At 47.2% G+C, this 26,766-nt stretch overlaps 1 protein-coding gene across 1 annotated transcript in view; it reads right to left on the bottom strand.

Moving 5' to 3' along the window:
- Window positions 1-1,832: 1,832 nt before the first annotated feature.
- Window positions 1,833-26,766, bottom strand: part of LCT (lactase) — a 46,718-nt gene continuing 21,784 nt past the window's right edge. Inside the window, exons 7-17 of the mRNA XM_002712428.5 lie at window positions 20,028-20,673; window positions 16,385-17,935; window positions 15,455-15,723; window positions 12,587-12,877; window positions 12,070-12,268; window positions 9,871-10,073; window positions 7,657-7,766; window positions 7,259-7,390; window positions 5,143-5,366; window positions 3,277-3,510; window positions 1,833-2,608 (exon numbers count right to left, since the gene is read on the bottom strand). Coding sequence (XP_002712474.2) covers window positions 2,391-2,608; window positions 3,277-3,510; window positions 5,143-5,366; window positions 7,259-7,390; window positions 7,657-7,766; window positions 9,871-10,073; window positions 12,070-12,268; window positions 12,587-12,877; window positions 15,455-15,723; window positions 16,385-17,935; window positions 20,028-20,673 — 4,077 coding nt within the window. The 3' untranslated portion in view covers window positions 1,833-2,390. The remainder of the gene's footprint in view (window positions 2,609-3,276; window positions 3,511-5,142; window positions 5,367-7,258; window positions 7,391-7,656; window positions 7,767-9,870; window positions 10,074-12,069; window positions 12,269-12,586; window positions 12,878-15,454; window positions 15,724-16,384; window positions 17,936-20,027; window positions 20,674-26,766) is intronic.

The raw sequence follows: 26,766 nt of genomic DNA, 5'->3' as shown, positions 1-26,766 counted from the left end.
TATCCTGTATCTTGCTGTTTTTACTTAGTCTTGAATATCTTCTCTGTCAACACATAGCTACCTCATCTGATTAGTGGCCACAAAGCATTCTACTTGATGAAAGAACGTTGTACCCCAACTTATTATTCATGCTCTGGTGGCAGTCAGTGGTATTTATAAGTTGTTTCTGTTTTTCTATTAAAAACAGTGCTATAGTGAATATCCTTGAGGGGAGGTAATTCTCATTGTGAAAGTATACTTTTAGTATATGTTGGTTTATTCGCCCGGTCCCAGGATATTTGGGTTATGAAAGACACTGCCTAAGCTTTCAGCCCCTAATACAAAATGTAAGCCAAAGCTATAGCTCTAAAGGTTGTATGAGTCCAAACCTCCACCAGCAGGGTGTGAGAATGTGGTCTCCCCACACCCTGGCCAACACGGTCTAACCATGCATTCGCATCTCTGTCAACACCATGCCTGAAAACCTTTATTACACATTTGACATGGATTTTGTTTAACACTGATGAAGCAGAGCATATTTTCATGTTACTGGTCATTTTGATTTATTTTGAAACTGTGTTCTTTGCCAGTTTTGTTGTTGTTGTTGTTGTTGGACAGGTAGAGTTATAGACACAGAGAAAGTTCTTCCTTCCATTGGTTCACTCCCCAAATGGCCGCTACAGCTGGCACGCTGCGCCGATCTGAAGCCAGGAGCCAGGTGCTTCTTCCTGGTCTCATGCAGGGGCAGGGCCCAAGTACTTGGGCCATCCTCCACTGCCTTCCCAGGCCACAGCAGAGAGCTGGCCTGGAAGAGGAGCAATCGGGACAAAACCTGGCGCCCATATGGGATGCTGGCGCCGCAGGCGGAGGATTAACCATGTGAGTCACGGTGCCGGCCCCTGCAAGTTTTTATTTTCATAATTTTTCTTATTTATTAGGCTGCTGTGTACATTAAGAAAATTAGCCCTTTGTTAGCATATATTGTAAATATTTTCTCCCTCTTTGTCTTTTGGTGAATACAGTGATAATTTTTTGCCACAATATTTAGGGGGTCATATTTATCATTGTTTTTCTTTATGGCTATTGGGTCCAGAGTCTTAAAAATTCATTACCCATTTCAAAATTTTTTTGCATCCCATTATTTTCATGATTTTCTTCTTATGTTTCATTCTGGTATCCAAGAAAGGTGTCTGGCTCCATGCTATATTCATAGCTAACGTCCTCAAGAGCTAACCTGTAACCCAGCACCAGTTATGGAATCATTTGTCTTTCCCCTATGATTTGGATGCCCCCTCTATGTCATACTCTGCTGTCTTACATAATTGGATCTGTTAGGCTCTCTTTATTAATATTTGTATTTGCTCATTGCTGCAAACCTATTTCAATAACTAGCTTTATGATAAGTTTTAATACCTACCTCAGATTTATCCTGGTTCTTCTTAAGAGATTATTTCATATGTGAATGTGAAATTACGTTGTTGCTGTTCTCCTCCCCACCCCAGTGCTAAGATTACTTTCAAAATTTATGCCTAGGATACTGACTTTTTATACTGAGGAAGTATCTTTAATGTCAGTTTTATTACCACTCTCACCCTCATCTGACAAACATTTTCTATCTATTGATGTAGGAAAAAAATGCTTGCATATCACAAGCCTTGTAACTGGCAGGCTGAGACTCAGAATGGTGGATGTTTTGATAAGAATTTTCTGTAGACAACAATTCAGGTAAGGAATGCTTATTAGAAACAAAATTTCAAGCATGAACACATCTTTAAAATCAATAGGAAGTCGCATTATTAGAAAATAACATACCAGCTCCCTAAGAAACCATATATGTGGACCAAGTACATTTTTTTAAATAATTTTTTAATATTTTTTTATTTGACAGATAGGAAGCTTGGTAAGAGCCCCAAATGGCTTGTGTGGCTGCCTAACTTCTGATGCACCCACCTTCTCGCAGAGAGACAACCGTAGGAGATAGGACACAGTATGCGGTACCATTTTTATTTTCTGGGAATGCCAAGTAGGGGGTAGGAGGGAATTGAAGAGAGGGCAGGAGGTGAATGACTGTGCAGTCTGTCTGCACAGTGGAGTTGATTCCTTCTTAGGAGAGGATTTCTGTGGTTTCAACTCAGGATTCCACCTTCAAAAATTCTGAAACTTACAACACCCTGGTTAAATTCAATTTGGTGGTTTACAGATCACCAGACCAGTTCAGTATCTGCACATTTCCACAAGAGGTCTTCTGATGCCGGAATGAACTCACAGTACAGGGGCAATTTACAACATTTCCAGTTTAATCAGAACTCAAAATCCTTCAAGATTCGAGTCATCTCAACAAGAGAATACAAGACCTGAGGAGTCTGGTGGCTGGCACAGGTATAACAGAGAAACTAGGCCTGCGTGACTTGTCAGAATGAAGAAACGGGGCTCAGTTCCTCTTGGCTTAGTTTTTTCCTTTGCTTGGAGCTCTTGCACAATGCGTATGATAAAAACGCCAAGCCACAGACTCCAAGCAGCATGAGAGAAAAGAGCACGTACAAAGCCGTCTCTGCTTCCGTCGAGCCGAGCGACAGCCCCAGGAACTGGACTTCCTCCTGGCTCACGGGGCTCATGGTGGGGTCAGTGTCTAGGGAAGGACAAGAGAGAGCAGTTTGTGCTGTGGTGCTGACTCATTTATCACACCCACGTGCCCTAGAGTAGGCCCAGGCTGGGTCCCTGGGGTCCAGAGGCTACGTATTCCCCAGATCTGCACAGCGAGGGTGAGTGCCTTGCTGAGGTGAACATGCCTGTCCCTTTCTCTGTGTGGCAAGAGCCTCTGACTGCAGCTAAGCAGTTTTCTGTTTTAAACGTCTGTATCAGCAGTTGGGATATCATCTAAGTTGGATCGCTACGCACTGGTACAGTGATTTATACTTTCGCAGCCTTCGACACACATTGGCCCCATGTTGTACAGGCCCTCCCTGCACTTTCCCAGTTCTTCAGCTGGGTCCTTCTGACTTCCCAGAGGCACCTGCCTAGTTTCTTGTCTGAGGTCACACAGCAAGGCAGTGGGAGGGCTGGATAAGAACCTAGACCTGCTTTTCCCGCACCAGGGCTTCGTTCTAGGGGATAACATTAGCCCCAAGTTTCCTTTGTTCATCCCAGGAGTGTCTGAAACATTCAATAAAATAAATCCTGGCCTAATGAATGAAGGGGATGGAGAGCCAGAGCAGCATAATTAGCTGCACAGAGAGACAGGCCCTCGCTCTGGCCCCTCATCTTTTGGTTTTCGTCCCTCCCAGAGCCCCGTCTCACCTTCTGGCTGGAGGAGACAAGGGTGAGGTCCCTCTGCAGGGTCGGGGAAGCCGTTGCACCGGACTATGGAGGCGTAAAACTTGGCAGACTCTCTGGGGATCCTTGGCAGAGAAGGGTCACTGTAGTTCACAAAATGCAGACCAAACTTATCTGAGAAGCCAGTGGCCCACTCGAAGTTGTCCATCAGAGTCCAGACTGTGTATCCTCGAAGGTCCACCTTGTCCTGCTGTACAGCTGCGCAAACACAGAGTCTGAATTTTACCTTTCCTTATCCCAGTAAGACACCTCTGGCAGGTCCCCACAGCTTTCCCTACCGTGTACTCTAAGTGGAGGTGAACTTTGTTCTTAGAAAGTGCGACCTGCCCCTCTCCCTGTGTGCTGTGCCACCAGGATCTTTCTTAAAGACAGTCCTGCATATCTGCGTCAGGACGCAGGCTGACAGCTAATCTCACTGGGGCATCTGCATTGCAAGATACGAGCCTTGTTCAGTGCCATAGGTTAGTGCTCCTCCTGCACAAAATAGAGTGTTCTGGGGAATGGTGTCCTGTTGCAGCGAGCTAAGCTGCCACTGCTGGCACCAACATCCCGTGTCTGATCATGGGTTCAAGTCCTGTCTGCTTCTGCTTCTGATATAGATCCCTGCTGATGCACCTGGGAAAGCAGGTGGTCCTAGGACTTCGGCCTCCATCTCCCTCCTGGAGACCCACATGGAGCTCCAGGTTCCTGGTTTCCCTTTGAGTAGCTCCAGCCATTGTAGCCGTTTAGGGAGCAAACCAGCAGATGGAAGTTTTCTCTCACCCTCTTTAACGTCCTTGGTCTTCCTCCGTATCTGATTTTCAAAGAAAAAAAGGAAGAGGAAGAAAGGAAGAAAAAAAGGAATGAAGGAAGGAAGGACAGACGGAATGAACAGAGAGCGCCCCAGAGGTGGATGAGAGATGTTATATTTTCTAGCCATTCCCTTTGCCTGCTGCGAGGCTCTGTTACTCAGCATGGCTTTCTGTCCCCTTACTCTCATGGTCCCATCTCCAGTTGTTAGGACTGGGCCAAGGGTCTCAAAGTTTGGTTTGGGGAACGGAAGACCCTACATGTGGACAACCGCACAGCCTGCTCCTCCTTGTCGCTCCCCCTCTTCATGGAGGAACGACACAGGACCCTGCGCTGTTCTTTCGTCTGCTCGGCCCTCCCCGGGTTTGCTGCTGGTTCTTCCCGGGTTGGCTACTATCCCTTCCACCTCCGTGGAAGGGCAGCTCCCCCTGGCCACATTCCCCACTTCCGCAGGGGAGCGGCACACCGCCGGCCGGCTCTCTCGGGGGCTGCACAGGTGTTCCCCTTAGGTGTTCCCCTTAGATGTTCCTGGTGCATGCCGTCTCCTCCTTTATAGTCCTCCTCCGCCAATCCTAACTCGGCTGCCCACACGCCGAGTACGCTGCTCTCCTCCAATCAGGAGCAGGTCCTACAGTTCATTGGCTGAACTGGAGGCAGCTGTGTAGAAACTGTTTTCTTCTCTCCCAGCGCCATATTGTGGGAGAGCAGATGCATAGAATAAGTCTTAATTCCAGTAACTTAGTCCAGTCCGGATTGCTCCCCACACTCCTGGCTCTTCACAGTCCATCCTCAGGAAGGAGCTGCTGTCCAGAAACACCAGGCCTCAGGGAGGAGAGAGGACAGCAGGAGACTCAGGCCGGGAGCGAACATACAGGGTGTCGGGCAAGTGGGTTTGCTTGCTGAGCTTAGAGGAAGGAAGACATTCAGAACGTGGCTCAAATTTGAAAGGCTTTACTGTGGTGGTGGTGGTGGGGGGTAGACATTGCCCAGCTGCAGATGCTGGCCATGTTTCCAACAGTGAAAGGGGTGGGCCTGGCATACCTTTGAGGGCCTCGTTGATGTAACTGCGGAGGTAGTAGATCCTGGTAGTGTCGTTGAGGTACGAGTCTCCCCGATGGGACACCCCGTTCTCTGTTACATAAATCGGAGGGTTGTTGTACTCCTCCTTTATCCAGTTCAGGATCCTCCTGAAGCCAAAAGGTGTCATCTTCAGCCAGAAAGAGCCAGAGTCTGGCCAAGAGCGATCTACGATGGAGGCAACTCCCCTGTGAGTTCAAAAACTAAAGATCAGATTTTGTTCTGTGAATCCTAAGGGGGTCTTTACACAAAACAAGACTTAGCCTAGGAAAAGCCTGAGGTTTTGTCATACAAATGCCAGAACAATCAAATTGCCTCAGATTCTCCTCTTTTCACTTCTGGTTGCCCCCCTCAATACTGCTGTAACGCTGGAAAGCCCAGGAAGCTCTCTGTTCTGTTCTGTCTCTGGACAGGAGTGGTCTTGTTTGTGGGACGGAGCCCTGCACGGGCTCCCTGTTGACAGGTGACATTCGATACCGGATGTCAATGACTGTGGGTGTCCCAGGCTCCAGTCCTCCAGGGAATGCTGTGTCCTCAGAGAAGTAGCTCCCCTGAGTCACCTGTCAGTACCCCACACAGGTCACAAGAAGGGCCCTCATGTGCGTGATGAGCAGGGGCAGACAGGTGGGGACCTTCAAGTGTCCCAGACCTTGGCCCGTCCTTCCAGTAATAGACAAGGAGAGGACAACTCATAGCACAGGAATGCATGCCGGGCACGATGTGCAAAAATGACGTCCCGAGAGTCCTGCAGTCCAAGTAAGGAGCAGCCGTTTGGATACGTCTTAGCTCCTAATCCCTCAGGAAAACATGTTATTGGTACAAGGGCCATTCGTGAGAGAGGAGGCACCAGCAGTCGGATGAGGGGAGATGAAGAAACAGGTGCTCTGGAGCTTCTCCAGTCTCAGTGAGTCAGGGTGCAGTGCAGCTGGAGGGGGGTGTAGGGCCTTGTTTCCAAAGAGAACATGGACAGATTTCAGAGCTACTGGTATGGGAAGATACTGGTCAGAAATGGGACAAAACCTAGTATACAAGGAATTTTTAAAAATGTTTTCACTTGTTTTGAAAGGCGAGACAGAAGATAGAGATCTTCCATCCATTGGTTCATTCCCCAAATGTCTATACCACACAGAGTTGGACCGGAAGTGGGAAGCCTGGAACTCAATCCAGGCCTCCCAAGTCGCATACCTAAGCCATCACCTGCTGGCTGCTGGGCTATACAGTAGCAGGAAGCTGGATCAGAAGCAATGAATCTATGAATTCAACCACGCACTTTAATGATGCAGATATTCTGAGTAATGTCTTTATCACTACAAATGCTTGTGGATTCCTATTTTCTGATGCTTCCATTGTGAATATATTTGTATAATAAAAATAACACCATGACCTATCCCAGCATTCCATATACAGGAAATTTATAAAGACTTAGAATGAGCAATAACTATACTGCTTATGGTAACTGAAATATGTATGTTGTTGAAATATTTGCAGAATTGGAAAGTTGGGATTTAAAGGGTTAAGAAAGGAGAAAGGGCGGGTCTATGTTGAGGCCCAGTGTGTTAAGCCACTGGCATGCCGCTCAGGAGTGCTGTTTCAAGTCATGGCAGCTCTGCTTCTGATCCAGCTCCCTGCCTGGGGGAGCAGCCGAGGATGGCCCCGTACTCTGGCCTGTCACCTGTGTGAGACCCTGATGGAGTTCCAGAATCCCGGCTTTGTCCTGGCCCAGGCTCAGTGGTTGCTGTCATTCTGTGGAGTGAGTCAGTGGGGGAACATTTCTATATTCTTCCTGTCACTCTGCCTTTCAAATGAGAAAAATGTTTTTTAAGGAGAAAACTTTTTTCTTTTTACTAAAATACATGTGAGAAATGAATAAAAGTTGGCTTTAAAGGAAACCTAGGTAAATAAAGACAGTTTTTCTTGAAAATACTTTTTAAAACCAAGCACATCTGCCTTAATAGAAGCTCCTGGAAATCCTAGCATTGTCTCACAGAGCTTGCTAAAGAAATCAACTGCAGTATCATCTGGTGAGCATGTTCAAAGACCTTTGCTGAATCTGCTCCATGCACCCTCTGGACAGACTTACCTGTCTGCATCATAGGAGGAGATGATGGGGTAGTTGAGGTTGTAGGCCAGGACAGTGGTGTAGTGATTGAACCCAAAAAAGTCATAGGTGCCATTGATCCTCCTCTTCTCACTCTCTGTGAACTCTGGGAGCCTGGGCAGAAACAGCCAGTAAGGTGGGGGTTCAGGGCCAGCGCTGTGGCATAAAGGTAAAGCCGCCGCCTGCAGTGCTAGCATCCCATGTGGGCACTGGTCCAAGTCCTGGCTGCTCCACTTCCGATCCAGGTTTCTGCTATGGCCTGGGAAGCAGTGGAAGATGGCCCAAGTCCTTGCTTAACTTCCTAGCAAGCAAGGGAGCATACATGAAACACCCTTCTGAACCAACACCCACGCTTGCACCACCTGGTCCCAAAACCTTACCGAGACACGTTGCGCCCCGCAGCCAAGCTCCTCTCACGGATTCGCGTCTTCATCACCTCGTTGTAGTCCCCGTTCTTGAAAATGGGGTGTGCAAACCAGCCTCCCAGAAACTGCAGGATGGGGAGAGAGCAGTCAGCCTCGGCATTACAGGGGAGCCCCCAGCAGATCGCGATGACTCTGTTCAGCAGTCGCTGGCTTCACAACTTCCCCTCCTTTCTCCCTGGCTCTGGAACTTGAACTCTGCCCTTCTCCATGGCCTGTGCAAGCTGCAGCTCAAGTGCCAGCAGGCCTCACCACCTGCATCTGTTCGTAAAGCTGCCACCTCACTGAGAGCTGTGCCTGGCCTCAGTGATCTCAGCTGGGAGTGAGGAACAGAATTCAGCACTGGCCCTGGCACCCGCCAGTCTTCCTGGCCACTCTAGAAAGGACCTCCAGAAGCAGAGGACCAGACTGGAAGCTTCCAGGCCCCAGATCTGCTGTCTTACCAGAGACACTGAACCAACAACCTGGTCCTTCCTCATCACAGTGCCTAGGGGTCAACCAGAGCTTTCAGGACAGGGCTGAACTGCAAGGATTTCCTGGCTGCCCAGGCAAAGGGTAACCCTTCAGTGGCTTTGGGTTCATAGTCCCAAGGTGTTGAACTTCTTTTCCTTTATGAGGTCAAGACCATCTTTACTGTAGGGTACACGGCACCCAAACACTACTGGAGAAGTTTCTCCCATGTCTCTAGATCCTCCCCTCCCCTGTGGCTGATGGCTGGAATGAGGGGGGAGGGTAGCCTTCCACTCAGTCCACAATGAGCACACACTCCTTGATACAAGAGGTTTAAGTGCACTTCAAGGCAATAGCTCGGACCCTTTGCATTCCACCACACTTCTGCAGATTTTAATGGGAATCATGTCTGTCGTGGTCCTGGCTGCTGCAGCGTCACAGTCCACCAGTCAGGGGCTCACTCTAATGACAGCACAGCCTGACAACTCCTGAGTTCTGGGGTTTTGGTTTCAGGGGAAAATAGGATTGCTCTAATTCACCATTTCTGTGAGTGAAAGGAGGGATGAATTCATTTTGTAACAGTCCATCCCACAACTGACTAGCAAGCCAGAACAGTAAGTTCTTTCAGTAATTTGTTGAGCTCTCCTAGAAAGTTTGGCAAACCAAAGCCCCAGGAATTCCCCTGAGAGGGTCACAGCACCACAGTCTGCAGACTTCTCAGAGAACCAAAAGCACAAAGCAGTCTGGCAAAGAGACCGTGGCCTTTCTCTCCTGATGCTGAAACATGGGAGAGGACGCCTTGCTACCCCTGCAAGGAAAGCTGTGTAGTAAAATAGACCATGTTGGCACCTGCTCACTACTAGTGTCTCTACTTCTGGGGCGAAATTCCACAACAGAAATATGCCTGTCCCTGTATTGCCATGAAATTGACAAAGTAGGGGGGACTAATGTGTGTTACAGAACCTCATTCCTGGTTTAAGAGATTCTTAGGCTGTAGCAAATAAAATTAGAGGGTGACACCTTAGAGGTGCTTTGTGACTCCGTACTCTGTTTGCCAGGAGACAGAAGATGTAGAATTTCTGTTACTTAGCTTCAAACCAATGTTTATTACATCCAATAAAGACTCTATGGGCCAGCGCTGCGGCTCACTAGGCTAATCCTCCGCCTTGTGGCGCCGGCACACCGGGTTCTAGTCCCAGTCGGGGCGCCGGATTCTGTCCTGGTTGCCCCTCTTTCAGGCCAGCTCTCTGCTGTGGCCAGGGAGTGCAGTGGAGGATGGCCCAAGTCCTTGGGCCCTGCACTCCATGGGAGACCAGGATAAGTACCTGGCTCCTGCCATCAGATCGGTGTGGTGCGCTGGCCGCAGCTCGCCGGCCGTGGCGGCCATTGGAGGGTGAACCAACGGCAAAAAAGGAAGACCTTTCTCTGTGTGTCTCTCTCTCACTGTCCACTCTGCCTGTCAAAAAAAAAAAAACTACATGAAGGAATAATTTTTTAAGGCTTAAAAGGAAACCCAACTCCCCAAATTTACCTCTTTCATTACAGCAAACTTGCGATGTGGCTAGAGAATCTCTAGTTCACAGATTTAAAAACAAGGCAATGTGATTTTCCTCAGCTCAGAAAAATCACAGAATCCTAAATATCTGTTTCACAACCTATTTCTATTAGATAGGACAGGAGGGGGAAACAGACATAAGAAAAATGCCCAAAGGAAAACCAGACCTGAACATATCTGTTGGCTGCCTCCACGTCCTCTTGGTTGGAGGGGTCTCTGGGCTCAGCCCAGTCACTGCTGATGGTGATGGAAATCACACCTCCTTGGCTGGCCCGGTACACGTCATTGTACAGATGCCAGGCCTCAGCGTGAGCCTTTATTAAGTTGTGGCCAACAATGTAGGGAGCAGTGCCAGGCCTAAAGGAGATCCCTGGAAACACACACATGGATGTCAACAGACAGTGCATAGGGACAAGTGTTACAGGTCCCTGCCCCAGAGGCACCTTCTCGTGGGAGAATCAGTGCAGGTTTTGGCATTGGGGAGAGTAGAATTGAAATCCTAGCTCTACCTCTTGCTGGCTGGCTTGTGACTTTGGGTGAGTAATTCAGCCTTCCAGGTTCTTCCTCAGTGAAATGGGCAGCAAAGAATGCTTGTGAGAAGGAAATGAAACAGTGTATATGTCTACAGAGAGAAAGCCATTGATATTGTTGGTATCTATTCTCTTCTTCCCAAATGTGGCTCATCCGTCTCAGGCAAAATACCTACACCAGTGTGCCTCAGGAGTTGGCAACCTGGAACACCTGGGGGCCACTGTGAGCTGGGGTTGGAGCATACAGCTGAGGCAAGCAGATGACGCCGAGAGTCTAGGAATGCAATGCTGTGACAGAGGCCGCCCCTCCCATGCTGAAGGAACGGTAAACTGAAGCACCACCCCAGGACTGGCAGGAAATGCGTCGGATGATGGTGCAAGGCCCATTTCCCTGGGCTCAGTCAGCGTTTACCATGATCCTGGGGAACCCTGTGTCTGAACACCAATCTACTCTCCTAAAGCTCAGAGCTGGAGAAAAGGGAAGCCAGATGGTTCTCAAGGGGCAAAGACAGCTCTACACTGCCTTTCAGAGCACTTATGGTGGGGTGGGCATTTGGCGCAGCAGGTTAAATGTCTCCTGGGATGGCTACTTCCCTTATGGGAGTGTCTGGATTTAAGTCCCAACTCTGCTCACAAACCCAGCTTCCTGGTAATGGGCACCCTGGTAGCCATCAATTAGTTCAAAATACAGCAGACCTACACTGAGTTCTGGACTCCCGCCTTTGAACTAGCCCAGCCCTGGTATTGCAGACATATGGAGAGTGATCCAGTGGATAGGAAATCTTTGTCTCTTTCTCTCTGCCTTTCAAATTAAATGAAAATTTCAGGGCCAGTGATGTGGCATAATATATGTGGCATAATTCTCAGCCTGCAGTGCCGGCATCCTATATGGGCGTTGGTTCGAGTCCTGGATGCTCCTCTTCCAATCCAGCTCTCTGCTATGGCCTGGAAAAGCAGTGGAAGATGGCCCAAGTCCTTGGGCCCCTGCAGCTGTGTGGGAGACCTGGAAAAGGCTCCTTGCTCCTGGCTTTGGATCAGCTCAGCTCCAGGCATTGCAGCCAATTGAAGAGTGAAATAGCAGATCGAAGAGCTTTCTGTCTCTCCCTCTCACTGTCTGTAACTTGACTGTCAAGTAAAATCTTTATTAAAAATTAAATAAACTTTTCAAATGATAAAAATTAAAATCCACTTTTTAAATTAAAAAGAAACTTAAAAGAGCTCTTATAGTCAATGTATATTGGAATTTAACAGTTTTGTACTTTGGAAAAGTAATAAGTTCTATATCATAGTAAATGGTAGGCATCATCCCAACAGGGACCACACAGCTCTCCAGAGTGAAGCCCACACTTATCTCTGCAGCAGGCCTTAGTGCAATAGCTTCATCCACGCCACAGGGGAGACAGGCCCTGCACAGCCTCATGTTGGTTCCAGTCAGGCTTCACGGCCATTCAGTGTGCTCAGGTCAGCCAAGTCAATTACTGCTACCTTTAGGATTTGGGGTTAGGAACACAGGCTATGGACCTGTACAGCCTGACAAACTGTCCTTTCCTACATGAATTTTCCTTTGCTACACGGATTCATCCACATCCCCGAGCTCACAGAGCTTCCCACCTGAGCAGGTCAGAGTCACAAAGCAGAGGAATCAAGTCCTCTTGAGGATCTGCGATACGAAACTCACGCTTAGCAAATATGTCACGGTGGAACATCCAAAGCCTTGAGCAAGAGGCAGGGTCTGGAGGCTCTGCCATGGGGCTTTCTTGGCCACCTCCCCCCATGCCACCTAGATTTATTTCTTCAACATGCTAAGAGCTGACAAGTCAGGCCTGACTCTCTTACCTGGGGCTGATACTCCGTAGCCATAGCCCTGGTTGGCAATGACATAAGGCTCATTTAGTGTGATCCAAAACTTCACTTTGTCTCCCAGCCTCTGGAACAGGACATCTGCATACTCCTTGAACCTCTGCACAATGGTTTCATTCTCCCAGCCTCCAACATCCTGGAGCGCCTGGGGCAGGTCCCAGTGGTACAGGGTCACCTGTGAAAAAAGCCAGATCCGCAGTTCCATTCATTGTGCCTTCTATGGGAAGCACAAACATCTGCTAAAACTGAGGATTAATTATGAGGAAAAAGCTCAGTCTTTTCTTGAGTAGCAGGAAGAGGCAGGGTAAGTTACTTCTAAGGAGGGGAACTGGTCAGGGTGGAGAGCAAAAGTCTTGGATGTTTGTAAAATTCTGTACCATGTGAATTTATTGGCAGTTCAAAATTTAAGGTTGAAAACAGTGTAAACGTGCTCCTCATTCCCACAGCCTCTGCTTGTGGACTTCACCGGGGCCAGGCCAGGGCCCTCCCTCACCTGGGGCTTGATGTTGGCAGCCAGAAGCGCATCAATGAGCCGCACGTAGTAGTTCAGGCCTGCTTCGTTGATGTAGTTGGTGGTTCCGTCAGGGAGGATGCGAGACCAGGAGATGGAAAAGCGGTAGTGGGTTACGGCCAGGTTCTGCAGGGCGACCACGTCCTCAGAGATCTTGTGGTAACTGTCACAGGCCACATCTGCGATGTCATCGTTCTCAATCCTCAGCCGTGTGTGAGTAAACGTGTCCCAAATACTAAGGCTTTTGCCATCTGCTCTCCATGCACCTTCAATCTCACAATGACAAGGAAGACATGGCTGAATTCAGTCATTTGGTCAAACACTCAAGAGATTCTTTTTTGTCTACCTGTGAGTGCCAAGACAGGACGTTTCCCAGCCTCACCTCTTCAGGAGCCTTCTCTCGCCTCCCCTCTGGTTTCTGAACTCCCCTGGCTTTCTGTGCACCTGCACCTACATTACATCACAATTTGCTGTTGTGAGTGTGTAAGTTTTTGTCTTTCATCCTGCTGTCCCAGCGATACACTGAGCAGTGCCTTGTGCTTAGTGGATACTCACTAAAGGTTTGAATACACAAGCCCTTGTCCTGACCCTCACCCCCCGTAATGCTCAAATGCAAATTGAGAAATAACTGACCATAGTGAGGACATTAGCTGCCATATTTTTCACAACTGGAGAAAGGAGATGCAAATGGCGAAGTTGGGAAGGTTACCTTTAACCCTGTAGAGTTGGAATGGAACTGGAAGTATCAGTGTGAATATCTGGTTTTTAATATTCATAGAGATATGGGTGGGTGTAGAAATATGTAAGTGAGTGTGTATGTGTGTCTGTGTACATGCAATTTCCTAACTCTGGCCCTTGAGGGGACTAGCAGTAATGACACCACAGTGTGGTGATAACACTTAGTACCCAGATTTTGGCTTCTAAATGCCATTCTCAGCCAAAAGGATCCAGGACTAATTACAGAAGTTGCTGATTTGGGGGTTGGTGTTGTGATACTGCAGGTTAGGTCACTTCCTGCAATGTTGCCATCCTATATCAGAGTGCAGGTTCAAGTCTTGACATCCCTAGTTCCAATCCAAACTTTTGCTAATGTGTATCCTGAGGCAGCAGATGATGGCTCAAATACTTGTGTCCCTGCCACCCACATGGGAGACCTGGATGGAGTTCTGGGCTCCTTGCTTTATCCTGGCCCAGCCCTGATGTTTAGGCCATTTGGAGATGGAAGATATATTTCTTTCTTACTCTCATTATCTGTAGCTCTTTCAAATACATAAGTCAATAAATATTTAAAAACATAAGAATCCAGGAAGGTCAATAGCATATACCCTAGAAAAATCCCTAATTATTCTTGTGTCCAGCCAGAAACCTATAGAGCAGTTTTTTTTTTTTTTAAGATTTTTATTTACTTATTTGAAAGGTGGAATTACAGAGCGGGAAAGACAGAGGCATATAGAGTCCTTCCACCTGCTGGTTCATTCCCCAAATAGTTTCAGTGGCTGGGGCTGGGCCAGATCAGAGCCAGGAGCCAGGAGCCAGGAGCCTCATCCCAGTCCTTCATCTGTTAGCAAGGGTCCAAAGAATTGGGCTATTCTCTACTACTTTCCCAGCACATTAGCAGGGAGCTGCATCAAAAGTGGAACAACTAGAACTGGAACCACCACTCATATAGGATGCAAGCACTGCAGGCGGCGGCTTAACCCACTATGCCACAGCGTTAGCCCCAGAGCAGTGGTTTTGACCCTGGGTCATTTTTCTCCCATGGGGACACTTGGCAATGTCTGGAGATATTTTTAGTTGCTGCACCTGTGGGAAGAGTTCTCTGGCATTGGTGGGTACAAACCAAGGATGCTGCTAAACATCCTACAGAGCACAGGACAGACCCTGCAACAGAATGATCCACCCAAAACATCAGTCAGACTGCAGCTGCGAAGCTGGGCCACTGAGGATTCTGTTTGCCTGATAAGCGAATCCAACCTCTGACATCTTGGTGTTTGTTTCAAGTGAATGTATCCCACAAGGTATTGGGAAAGCATCCAAAATGACCAAGCACTGGGGTTTTCAGGAACCCAGAGAATATGATAAATTAAAAGTATGTTTTATTGTTAAGTGATTTCAGTTAATAAATATGTGTATGTAGCAGAATTTCATATGAGACTTTCATTATAATCTGTTGGTGTGGTTGTCTGGGAGTAGGTACTGCATATTCATCAGGGAGAAACCTGTGGGCTGAGAACCCAGAGTCAGTTCAGCTTCCACCACTGGCCCTGCCCTGGCTCCAGAGCATACACAGCCAGCTCCTCTATCAGCAAAGATAAATGCAGGTGGGAGATGGACAAAGGGCCCCACTGCTCCTTGCCATGCAAGTCACTCTTTGCTTTTAATCTTTCATTTTTCTAGGAAAAAATAAATCATTGTTATTTTCTGTATTAGTGGATCACTTGGTATAAAAAACTTAACAATCTGATGTAATAGAGCATCAGAAAAAGTCCAGGCTAACATTTAGATGCAATTTGAGTGAACTTCCTGCTTGGAAAGAGAAATCAAGGTGTCCATGGATATTGTTCATATTTGTGTGTCGGCCCTTGTGTTTCTGCCCAGGCTTCACCTGTTCCACCTGGCCCTACAAGTCTATCAGCACAGCTCACCTAACTGTGCTGACTGGACCAAATTTGAGTTTGTGAAGAAGCCAGGTTGTCCAGGAAGAGGAATGCTGAGATTCCCATGGCATAGGACTCCCTTGCAAGAGTTATTAGAAACCCTGCTTTTGTGCCTGCCTTCCACAGCACCAAGCCCAGCCCCAGTGCATGGCAGCTGTGCAGTATGTGGTGTGCACTTCCCTGAACTCCTCACCTGATAGGCAGAAGTAGCCGCACTCCAGATGAAGCCCTCTGGAAACTGTCCATACATGAACTCATCCTCACTGGGCAGTGGCATGCCGTTGTTGGTAATAAGTTCTGTGTAGTAACCGGCTGAGATTCTTGCTGTGCGAGGCCTGTTCACATCCTCAAAGTCAACATGATACAGTCCAAACTTGACTGTGTAGCCTCGAAGCCACTCAAAGTTGTCCATCAGAGACCAGGCAAAATATCCTCGAAGGTTGACACCATCGAGCCTGTAGGCTGGGAACATTCCGAGGGGAGCAGAGCAGAGTTTTAACCCGGGAGGCAAGAACCCCAAGAAGCCCAGGCAAGACTGGCTCCTTCGCTCAAACAATGGTTCTAAACTGTCAACTTGTACACAAAGGAGCCTATGCCCTGAGAGGAACAGATCATCTTTTTGATCTTACTTTTTGCCATCTCTGACAAGCTCACAGCAAGTATTAATGACTAATATTCACAGAATCAAATTCTATTAGGTAGAACATGTCTGAAATTCAAGGAATTCAGCCTGTTTCAGAGGTTAAGCACAGAGGCACAAATCAGAGAACAGTGTCTTTTTCAAAGGTACATGGAAACCACTAGAATATGAGCTCCATGTTTTATCCCCAGCACTAGACTAGAACATGTTACATGGTAGTAACTCAAGAATGAGGGAGCGGACTCACAAAAATGGTCTTGTGGGGATTCTGTGCTGTACATTTGTGCTCTCTCTGCCAAGATGATCACAGTGTTTTAAAAGCTTTCCAAACAGGTGAAAGCCCAAGAAAAGCAAAGCGTTTTGAGGTTAGGGAATAAGAGTTAGAATGGTCAATGGTTTGTAAATCACCCTGCCAGACCATTTCAAACACATGACATTTGGAATGCTGGAAGATTTTGTAAGGAAGCTCAAGACCTCACATACCTTTCAAAGCTTCGTTGATGTAGGTTTTGTAGTAAAATATCCTGTCAATATCCTCCAGTCTTGGATTTGTCAGGCCTACCCCGTTTTCTGTGATGTAAATGGGGATGTCTCCATATTCTTCCTTGATCCAATTCAGGAGTCTCCGCATTCCAAAGGACGCAGCTCTGTTCATTGCCGTGGTCGGCCATGAGGTATCCTCCTCCTCAGCCAATTCCTGGTCATCTTCGTAGGAGGGTGGGTTGAGCGCGGGTGTCTTATGCTGCACAATTTTGGAGGAATAGGTGTTGAGGCAGAAGACGTCGGCTGTACCCCTAATGTAGCTCTTCTCTTCCTCAGTGAAGCTTGGCAGGCGGGATGTGGCTAAGTGCTGGAGTTCACTCCTGTTGCCCACTTTCCACTTCATGGCATCGGGATAGTCTCCAGTTTTAAAAATGGGGTGGGCGTACCAGCCCAGGGTGAACTGCATCTTTCTGTCAGCTGCTTCCACGTCTCTAAGGACATCCGGTGACTTGGGCTCTGCCCATTCTGCGACAAGACTCAATGAGATGACCCCGTTCTGACTCTGCCTGTATTTCTCATCATACGTGTGGTAGACTCGGGCATGCGCTTTGATGAGGGCATGGCTGATCCTATAAGGTGCCCAGCCTGGGTCATTCACATTTGGGGGAAAGGTCCCTGAGCCGTAACTCCACCATGAATAGTACGTGGGCTCATTAAGGGTGATCCAGAACTTGACTCTGTCCCCAAACGTCTGGAAACAATAGTCTGCATAGCTGTCAAACAGATCAATCAAGGAAGGATTCTCCCAGCCTCCTATATCCTGGAGGGCCTGGGGCAGGTCCCAGTGAAACAGTGTCACCATGGGAAAGATATCGCTTGCCAGCAAGCCATCGATCAGCCTGTTGTAATAATCAACACCATGACTATTGATAGAGCTGTTTGTCCCGGTTGGGAAAATGCGAGACCAGGAGAGGGAGAACCGATAGGCTTTCACCTTCAAAGCTCGAAGCACATTCAGATCAGCATCCAGTTGGTTGTAGCTGTCACAGGCGATGTCTCCTGTGGAGCTGTCTGTCACACCGTTCCCTGGGGTGTGAGTAAAGTTATCCCAAATGCTGGGCCCTTTGCCATCAGCATCCCAAGCTCCTTCAATCTGATACGCTGAAGAGGACACGCCCCACAGGAAGTCATCCCGGAATGTACCGTGATAGAACAAGTCTCTTTCAAACTTGGTCTGGTTGGAGAACTTCTCCCAAACCACTTTAGCCTTGGAGGGCACCTCTGATGGGAGGGCCGAGGCTCTGGTTTTGGAAGGCAGGTGTGCTGAATTAGGTGGCAGTGGTTGTTTTACTGCCTTGGTGAGGAAACCATTCTTTTCAATGATGCTGGTGAGAAGGAAGGCAGATTTCCTAGGAGTTCTGGGCTTGCTGCTCTCGTTGAAATTGACATGGTATAGCCCGAATCTCTGGCTGTAGCCGGCGGGGCCTTCAAAGCCATCCATGAGGGAGCGAGCAATGTAAGAACGAACATCCACGGAGTCCTCCCTGATAGCTGAGAAGAGCAAATCTCCATTACTTTTGCTGCTTTCTCAAAGTTTTCCTTTTCACATGATAGTTTGAAGTGACTTGGAGTGCCCCCAAATCTTACCCTTTCTTTCTCAAAAATACATCCACACAAGACTCCCTTAAAGCGTTAGTCCACTTCTAGGGCTCTATATCTCAATCCAAAGGAGCACGCTTGTCCTGAAAGTAGTACTAGAGAGAATGTGCTCTCTCCTTGGTGCCTTTATTTCATATATACTACATAAATCAATTAGTCTTTTTTTTTTCAATAGTATGCTTTTGCTTTTACTTGTTTACAGCTGGTAATGCTGACATAAAATAACGACACATTCCATGCTTAAAAAGAAAAGCAGGGCCAGCGTTTTGGTGTAGCAGGTTAAGCTGCTGCCTGCAGGGCTGGCATCCCATATGGGAGGTGTTTGAATCCTGGCTGCTGCACTTCCCATTCAGCTCCCTGTTAATGGCCAGGGAAAGCAGTAGACGATGGCTCAAGTGCTTGGGCCCCCATACTCATGTTGGTGATCCAGAAGAGAATCCTGGCTGCTGGTATCAGATTGGCTCAGCTACAGCCATTGTGGCCATATGGGAAGTGAACCAGCAAATGCAAGAACACTCTCTGTCTCTATCTCTGCCTTTCAAATAAATAAATCTTTTAAAAAATGAATAATTTCTAAAAAAAGAAAGAAATATGTTAAATTTCTGTTCTAAACTGCCAAGTCTGTGGTATTTTGTTACGGCATCCCCAAGAAACTAATGCATCTGCTTCACCTCTGATTTTCCACACAATAGTCCAGTCATTCAGCCAAGAACCGAAACAATAGGCAATTACTGAAGGCTCCAGCTTGGAGCCAGGAAAGGATGAAGAATTAATTTTATCAGTCTATACAACCTCTCAACAAACATACTGATTGTGTAAGAGATAGCTAAAGTTGCCCATTAATTCACTAGGTAAGTTAATTAGCACCTACTTTATCTCAGGACCATGCTAGGCTCTGGGGATACAAAAATGAATAAAATTATCACAGCTTAGTGGGTAGAATGGCGAACTCTGCCGGAAACAGAAAGGCCTCCTGGCCCCCTCCTGGTGTGTGTATGGGTGTGTCACTCAGACTCTCAGTACATCCATTTTACAGTTGTCCCAAGAAGATAGCATGTGCCCTTTATTTACTGCCCGAGGCTGTTCTGAGGATCACATGAGATAATGTCTTAAAGGAATTCCAAGGTTATGAAGATTACGGAGTTGTAACTGAAGTTGACAAGAGTACAGGTGGAGGATGGAGAGGGTGTCTGACCTCAGGAACAGTGGCAGGCGGGTCTCCATTCCTTACCACAGTGTCCAGAGCAGGCAGGCATCTCTTATCAACTATTTTCTCGGAATTTAGACAAGGCCTTGAAACAACACAGCCTTCTAGGCAGACGGCTGCCATTCACTACTGACTGTTTAACACCCACCTGTGAGATGAAACCTAGTTGCCATCCTTTTTCGCTTGGGATAAAAAGGCATAGATACAATATGTTAGGTAATAATGGGACTGTAGGTATGGATCAGTTGGGTTAAAATGAAGGACATGGGTTGGAGACTTTATATCTTATTGAAGGAGATGGAGATTGGTGAGGCTAGAGCAATGAGGGATGGAGTCCCTTGCTAAGTAACCTAGTGTCAAACTGTAGGTCTGTATCACTCTATATTTCAAATCTCATGTTTTGTAGACTAGTTCCCTATGTAAAAGAATACTATTTGAGTATTGTTTGAATATTGTACCCCCATAGTTTTGCACAATGCATGGAAAATAGGCAACCAATAAATATTTTCTAAATAAATTAACTGAACAATGATGAAGCTTGATGGCTGGATAGGACTTAGATGAGCAGATGTAGACAAAAGATATTCTAGGGAATACAAACATGAAATCAAGGACAAGAACCTTTGGAAAAGAAAATTAGGAAGATCAGGTAAGGAACTCCCCACTATTAATGCTAATGTTGTCTTTTTGTCTTCATTTCCCACTAAACAAATCTCTGAAGACTTGGAGGAGAAGTACCACCCACCTTCCAATCACCAGCAGATGCACTGTTCTTACCCTTGAGCACCTCATTGATGTACTGATTGAAGTAGTCTACTCTCAAGGAATCATTGAGGAGATTTTCACTCTCCCCTATGGGCATGCCATTCCCAGCCAGGTAGATTGGAACTTTTCCTTTTGTGTATTCCAAGGATACAAACTGCAACAGTCTCCTTATACCCCAGGGCACCACACGAATCCAAGGAGACGAAGTCTGGGGCCATGCAGGGTCCGTGTGTTGGGAGAAGCCTCCGATGGTATCATAGCTGGGGATGCAGCTGTCTTCTGGGGCCTTGCTGATGAGGCGCGACGTGTAATGAGACAAACCCAGAAAATCAGCAGAGCCTTTTAAGAGCTGCTTCTCTGTGTCGGTGAACTCCGGGAGCTGTGCGACAGGACTAGGGCACTGTTCATTCCTTTGCTGGATCTGAGCCTTCATGGTGGCCGGGTAGTCCCCATCCACAAAGATGGGGTGTGCAAACCAGCCCAGCATGAAGTGCAAGAAGCGCTCAGAGGCTGCAAGGTCCTCAGGTCGCTCTGGAGACAGGGGTTCTGCCCAGTCTGAGTTCAGCACAATGCCCACACGGCCCTGCTGCTGTGGGCGATGGTGGCTGTTGTAGTGGTGCCAAGTCCTGGCGTGGGCCTTGAGGACCAAGTGAGCCACCTTGTGGGGAAGAATGAAGGAAAACAGTGCTTAGTAACAACAGCAAGGACAACAGCAAGACTAAAAAGCCAATAACAAGTTAACAACAACAAGGTTATCAAGCGAACACCAATGTCAACAATATCCACAGGCCAACAAAGTCAGTATCAAAACTAATATTATCAAGTCATCAACAAGTCAATGACAGCAACAATTCAATAATAATGTCAGTCAGTCAACTACCCGACAAGTGAGACAGTTAACAAGATCACTAAGTAAAAAAAAAAAAAAAAGTTCACTAAGTCTACACCATCAATAACTTATGATTGATGTCAACAAGTGAACATCAATATCACTACCAACATCAACTTGTTAGGAAACTGGTGCAGTTGTAGCCAGGTGGCCGCATGGCCCAGCTACATGAGCCAGGCTCCACCCCCATCCTAATGGGATTTGCTGCTCCTGCTTCCCTGCCTGCCCTCAGGCGAAGTTTTAAAAGGGCCTGTTCCTGAACACGTGCTCTCTTGGCTCTCGGTTCTTCTCTCTTAGCTCCCCTCTCCTGCTCTCTGCTCTCTTCTCTCCTTGCTAGCTCCTCTCCTCTCTATTTCTCTCTTACATTCTCTTTCTCTCTCTTTTTCCTTCGCCGCCCCTTCACTCCGGTCTGTAGGGTGTTCCCCAATAAACCCTTTCCCTTACTCCGGTGTCCGGTGTGCTTTGCGACAGCTAACGTTAATATATAACACAACTAGTCAATGGCAATGTCAGTAATATTAACTGTCAGCAATATCAATAAATCAACAACACTGTTGACGACAATGTCAGCAATTCAACATCAGCATCATCAACAAAGTCAACACCATCAACAAAGCAAAAACAACCATATTAACAACGACTAACATACTGAGCACCTACTGCTCAGTAAATTCTTTTATCCTCACAACCACCTCATGTGGAAATTACAATTATTATTTACACTTTACAGATGAGGGAACACGACCCAGAAATGTGTTAAAACTTTACAAAGCTCATAGTTATAAGTAAAGTGAGAATATAAAATCCAGGCAGTCTGATTCCAGATCTGCTATTGTCACCCACAATGCAGTTCTGCCTCTGTCCTTATTAAGTAATTTCCAACAAGTTAGTTCATGGACAGGAATATTTTAAGTAATATACAAGGGAGAGGCCTACTCTTTCTTGCCCACTTATCCTAATTTCTACTGATTGAAATATGGAAGAAAAATCATAACCAGAAATTTCTTCATAGACTTACCTCATGGTCTTTTTTATTTTTAAGATTTATTTATTTACTTGAGAGGTAGAGTTACAGACAGACAGAGGGAAAGACAGAAAGAAAGGTCTTCCATCTGCTAGTTCACTTCTCAAATGGCTCCAATGGCTGGAGCTGGGCCAATCTGAAGCCAGGAGCTTCTACAGTGGGTGCAGGGGCCCAAACCCGTGGGCCATCTTCTACTGATTTCCCAGGCCATAGCAGAGAGCTGGATTGGAAGAGGAAACAGCCAGGACATCAACCGGCACCCATATAGGATGTTGGAGCCACAGGGCCAAAATTTAGACTACTGTGCCACAGCACTGGCCCCTACCTCATGATCTTACAAATCAACAGCTTCCCTTGTTGGAGCATCATGGGAAAATGCAGGTAAAAGAGATCTATCCAGAAATTTAACAAGCCTAGATTTAAAGCCTGTCTTTGCCACTAACATGCTTTACAAACTCAGAACATCTGATCTCTTAACTTCCCCTTCCTTGTCTGCAAGCAGCTGCCGATGAGGGATTACATAATTAGAGTATGGACTGTACCAAGCAGAAACCTAGAGTGCAGGGGCAACCTTACTGGATCTTAGCTCTCTTTCCTTTTTCCTTTTAATTACCTAAATATGATGACACTGACTTTTGAAGAATTTCATATCAAAATATGCCCTATAGACTGAAACTCTAGGCTGCTTCTCATGCACCAAATCTAAGTACTTAACCAGGTTCTACACTCAATGGCAAACTGTGCACCTTTCCAAAAGTCAGGAATGCTTCCCTTCTACACTTGTCAGTGTCAGATTGGGAGCTCAATGGAATGTTAGATGACCATCATAAATGGTCACTGTCACAATGTAATATTGTGGAAAAGTGCTAATTTTATGATGTAAACTAAACAAAGAGAACTAAACTGAGGTGTACTGTGACAGTGCCATGAACTCAGAGAAGCCTAGCCCAGAAAGAAACACTGGTAGAATAATGACAGAAATTGTTTCCTCAAAATTTTTCCTTAAATGGTTGCTATGCGGGGCTGGCACTGTGGCATAGCAGGTTGAGGGGCAACCTGCAGTGCTGACATCCCACATAGGCATCAGTTTGATTCTTGGCTATTCCACTTCTAATACAGTTCTGGGTTAATGTGCCTGGAAAAGCAGCAACATATGACCCAAGTGCTTAGTCCCTTGCACTCATGTGGGAGATCTAGATGAAGTTCCTGGTTCCTGGCTTCAGTCTGGGCCATCCTTGGATGTTGTGGCTATTTGAGGAGTGAACCAGCATAAGGAAGATTTCTTTCCATCTGTCTCTTCTTTTCCCTCTCCCTTTCTGTGATTCTACCTTTCAAATAAATAAAGAAATCTTTTTTTAAAAAAATAGTTGCTATGAACTGAATCATATGCTACCTCAAAATTCATATAAAGCCCTAACGTCCAATGTGCTGGTACCTGGGAAGTAATTAGCTCTAGATGAGTTCACGAGGCTGTATCGCTCACAATGGTCAGTGCTCTTGTAAGAACAGACACCAGAGAACTCTGCTCATCTGTTTCTCCCTTCTCCCCACCCTACCATATGAGGACACAACACGTAGGTAGCTGTCTGCAGACCAAAGCAATTGGGCTATACTCTACTGCTTTCAAGGGCCATAGCAGAGAGCTGGATCAGAAAAGGAGCAGCCAGGAATAGAACTGGCACCCATATGAGATGTTGGTGCCTCAGGTGGAGGCTTAGCCCACCGTACCACAGTGCTGGCACTGAATCATTTTTTCATGGCATTCCGCTTGCCCTAACAATGGATATTTTGAGTTGTGCTCTAATTGTATGACTTGCATAAGTATCACCTCCCCTAAAAGTTTGCAACACATCAAGGGCATAGCTGAGTTTCTCTTCTTAACACCCAGCATGGAGTGCAGGAAGCACTCAAATTTTAGAACAGAACTCCAGATGTGACAGGGAACCACACTAATGTGTCTATCCTTTTTTTTTTTTTTCGATAGGCAGAGTGGACAGTGAGAGAGAGACAGAGAGAAAGGTCTTCCTTTTCCATTGGTTCACCCTCCAATGGCCGCCATGGCCGGCGCACCGCGCTGATCCAAAGGCAGGAGCCAGGTGCTTCTCCTGGTCTCCCATGGGGTGCAGGGTCCAAGCACTTGGGCCATCCTCCACTGCACTCCTAGGCCACAGCAGAGAGCTGGCCTGGAAGAGGGGCAACTGGGACAGAATCCAGTGCCCTGACCGGGACTAGAACCTGGTGTGCCAGCGCCGCAAGGCAGAGGATTAGCCTATTGAGCCATGGCGCCGGCTGATGTGTCTATCTTGAAGGATGTTGCAAGCAAAAGCTGATGGGTTTTCTAGGAGACTCTGAAGAAAAGAGGAGGGGACCTAGAAGCCCCAGACTAAGCCATTTTAAATTTTGTCTTCAGAATGGCATTCTTTTCCTGCTCAAGCAAGGTCCTGACCATCCTCTGGAAAACCAACTTCTCCTCTCTGCTCCTGCCCCACCTCTCAGCCAGGGTGTTGAGGGAAAGAGTGCTGGATGTTCACACAAACCAGTCAGCATATGGCCAAGAACCAGTGATGAACTAAGGCACAGGCATACGGCCTGCTCAGAGTTAAGAGACAAAGGGAGATGTGCGATGAATGTTAGGAAGAGACCCAATTTCTTTCGTGCTGCTCTTGAACTATGAAAGCAAGGTCAATGTCAATGAGGGGAACAAGAGAGGAGAGCTCAACACTGTTCGGGTCCTGGTGACATTACCTTTGCTCTGATGAAACACCACCCCAAGCAAGCTAAAACCAAGAGTTTTCAGTTTCCTAAAATAATAAGTTCCCTGATTGCTGAAGTCAGTTAAGACTGTTTTGTCAGGCCGGCGCCGCGGCTCACTAGGCTAATCCTCCGCCTAGCGGCGCCGGCACACCGGGTTCTAGTCCCGGTCGGGGCGCCGGATTCTGTCCCGGTTGCCCCTCTTCCAGGCCAGCCCTCTGCTGTGGCCCGGGAGTGCAGTGGAGGATGGCCCAGGTGCTTGGGCCCTGCACCCCATGGGAGACCAGGAAAAGCACCTGGCTCCTGGCTCCTGCCATCGGATCGGTGCGGTGCGCCGGCCGCAGCGCGCCGGCCGCGGCGGCCATTGGAGGGTGAACCAACGGCAAAGGAAGACCTTTCTCTCTGTCTCTCTCTCTCACTGTCCACTCTGCCTGTCAAAAAAAAAAAAAAAAAAAAAAAAAAAAAAAAAAAAAAGACTGTTTTGTCACTTGTCACTAAGAGTCCTAGCTGACTTGGGAATCTCACTTCAGAGTGAAGAAGTCTCAGGCTCACAGCATGGCTTCTTCTATCCGGCAAGCTGCTAGTGATGCTGCTGTGATCACATTGTGTATCCCCTTTGAGAATCAGTGCCCTCATCTTTTAGTGCACTGTGGTGCAGTGGGTTAAAGCCCTGGTCTGCAGAGCCAGCATCCCATATGGGTGCCAGTTCAAGTACCAGCTGCTCTTCTTCCAATCCAGCTCTCTGTTATGGCCTGGAAAAGCAGTAGAAGATGGCCCAAGTCCTTGGGCCCCTGCACCCATGTGGGAGACCCGGAAGGAGCTCCAGGCTCCTGGCTTCAGATCAGCGCAGCTCTGGCTGTTGTGGCCAACTGGTGAGTGAACCAGCAGATGGAAGACATCTCTCTCTGTGTCTCTGCCTCTCTGTAACTGCCTTTCAAATAATAAAGAATTGTCTTTTGGGGCCTGTGCTGTACAGCAGGTTAAAGCCCTGGCCTGCAGCATGGGCATCCCATATGGACTCCAGTTCTACTCCCAGCTGCTCCTCTTCATATCCAAATCCCTGCAATGGCCTAGGAAAGCAGTTAAAGATGGCGTAAGTCCTTGGGTCCCTGCACCTGCATTGCAGAGCTGGAAGAAGCTCCTGTCTCCTGGCTTCGGATTAGTGCAGCTCCAGCTGTTGCGGCCATTTGGGGAGTGAACCAGCAGAAGGAAGACCTTTGTTCTCCCTCTGACTGTAGCTCTCTCAAATAAGTAAATAAAATCTTTAAAAAAATTATTTTTCAACTATTGGCTTTCTGGTGCAGGGATTTAAGCTGCTACCTGCAAAGCCTGCATTCCATAGGGGTACTTTTTCAAGTTTGAGCTTTTCAATTTCTAAACCTGCTCCCTGATAATGTACCTGGGAAAACAGCAGAAGATGGCCCAAGTCCTTGGGGCCCTCACCCACGTAAAGGACATGGATATAGAGTTCTGGGTCCCTGGCTTCATCCTGGCCCAGCTCCAGCTGCTGAAATAATTTGGGGAGTGAACCAGCAGATCAACAATCTCTTTCTGTCTCTCCCTCTCTGTACTTTTCAAATAAATATTTTTTCTTAAAGATTCATTTATTTATTTGAAATGCAGAGTTACAAAGAAGTAGAGGCCAGAGGGAGGGAGGGATAGAGGAGAGAGAGGGGGAGAGAGGGAGATCTTCCATCTGCTGGCCCATTCCCCAGACTGCTGCAATGGCTGGAACTGGGCTGGTTTGAAGCCAGGAGCCTGGAGCTTCCACATGGGTGCAGGGGCCTAAGCACTTGGACCATCTTCTACTGCTTTCCCAGGCCATAGCAGAGAGCTGGGTCGGAAGTGGAGCAGCCAGGTCTCAAACTGGTGCCCATATGGGATGCCGGCATTGAAGGCAGCAGCTCCAACTGATATTGCAGTGTTGGTCCCTATAAATAAATTAAAAAAAAAAATGTTGTGTTTAAGGCTAGCATGGTTTCCAAAGTAATGTGACCACAATTTGTGGTTCATTTCCTCCCTCTGATTAATGATCAAAAAGTAAGTATTTGCTGATGGGAAGGAGACAGATAATATGGCTTTCTTAC

The sequence above is a fragment of the Oryctolagus cuniculus genome, chromosome 3, assembly GCF_964237555.1.
Source record: "Oryctolagus cuniculus chromosome 3, mOryCun1.1, whole genome shotgun sequence".
Lineage (NCBI taxonomy): Eukaryota > Metazoa > Chordata > Mammalia > Lagomorpha > Leporidae > Oryctolagus > Oryctolagus cuniculus.
Note: the sequence above shows the minus strand (reverse complement) of the source record. Positions and strands in the feature narration are given on the sequence as shown.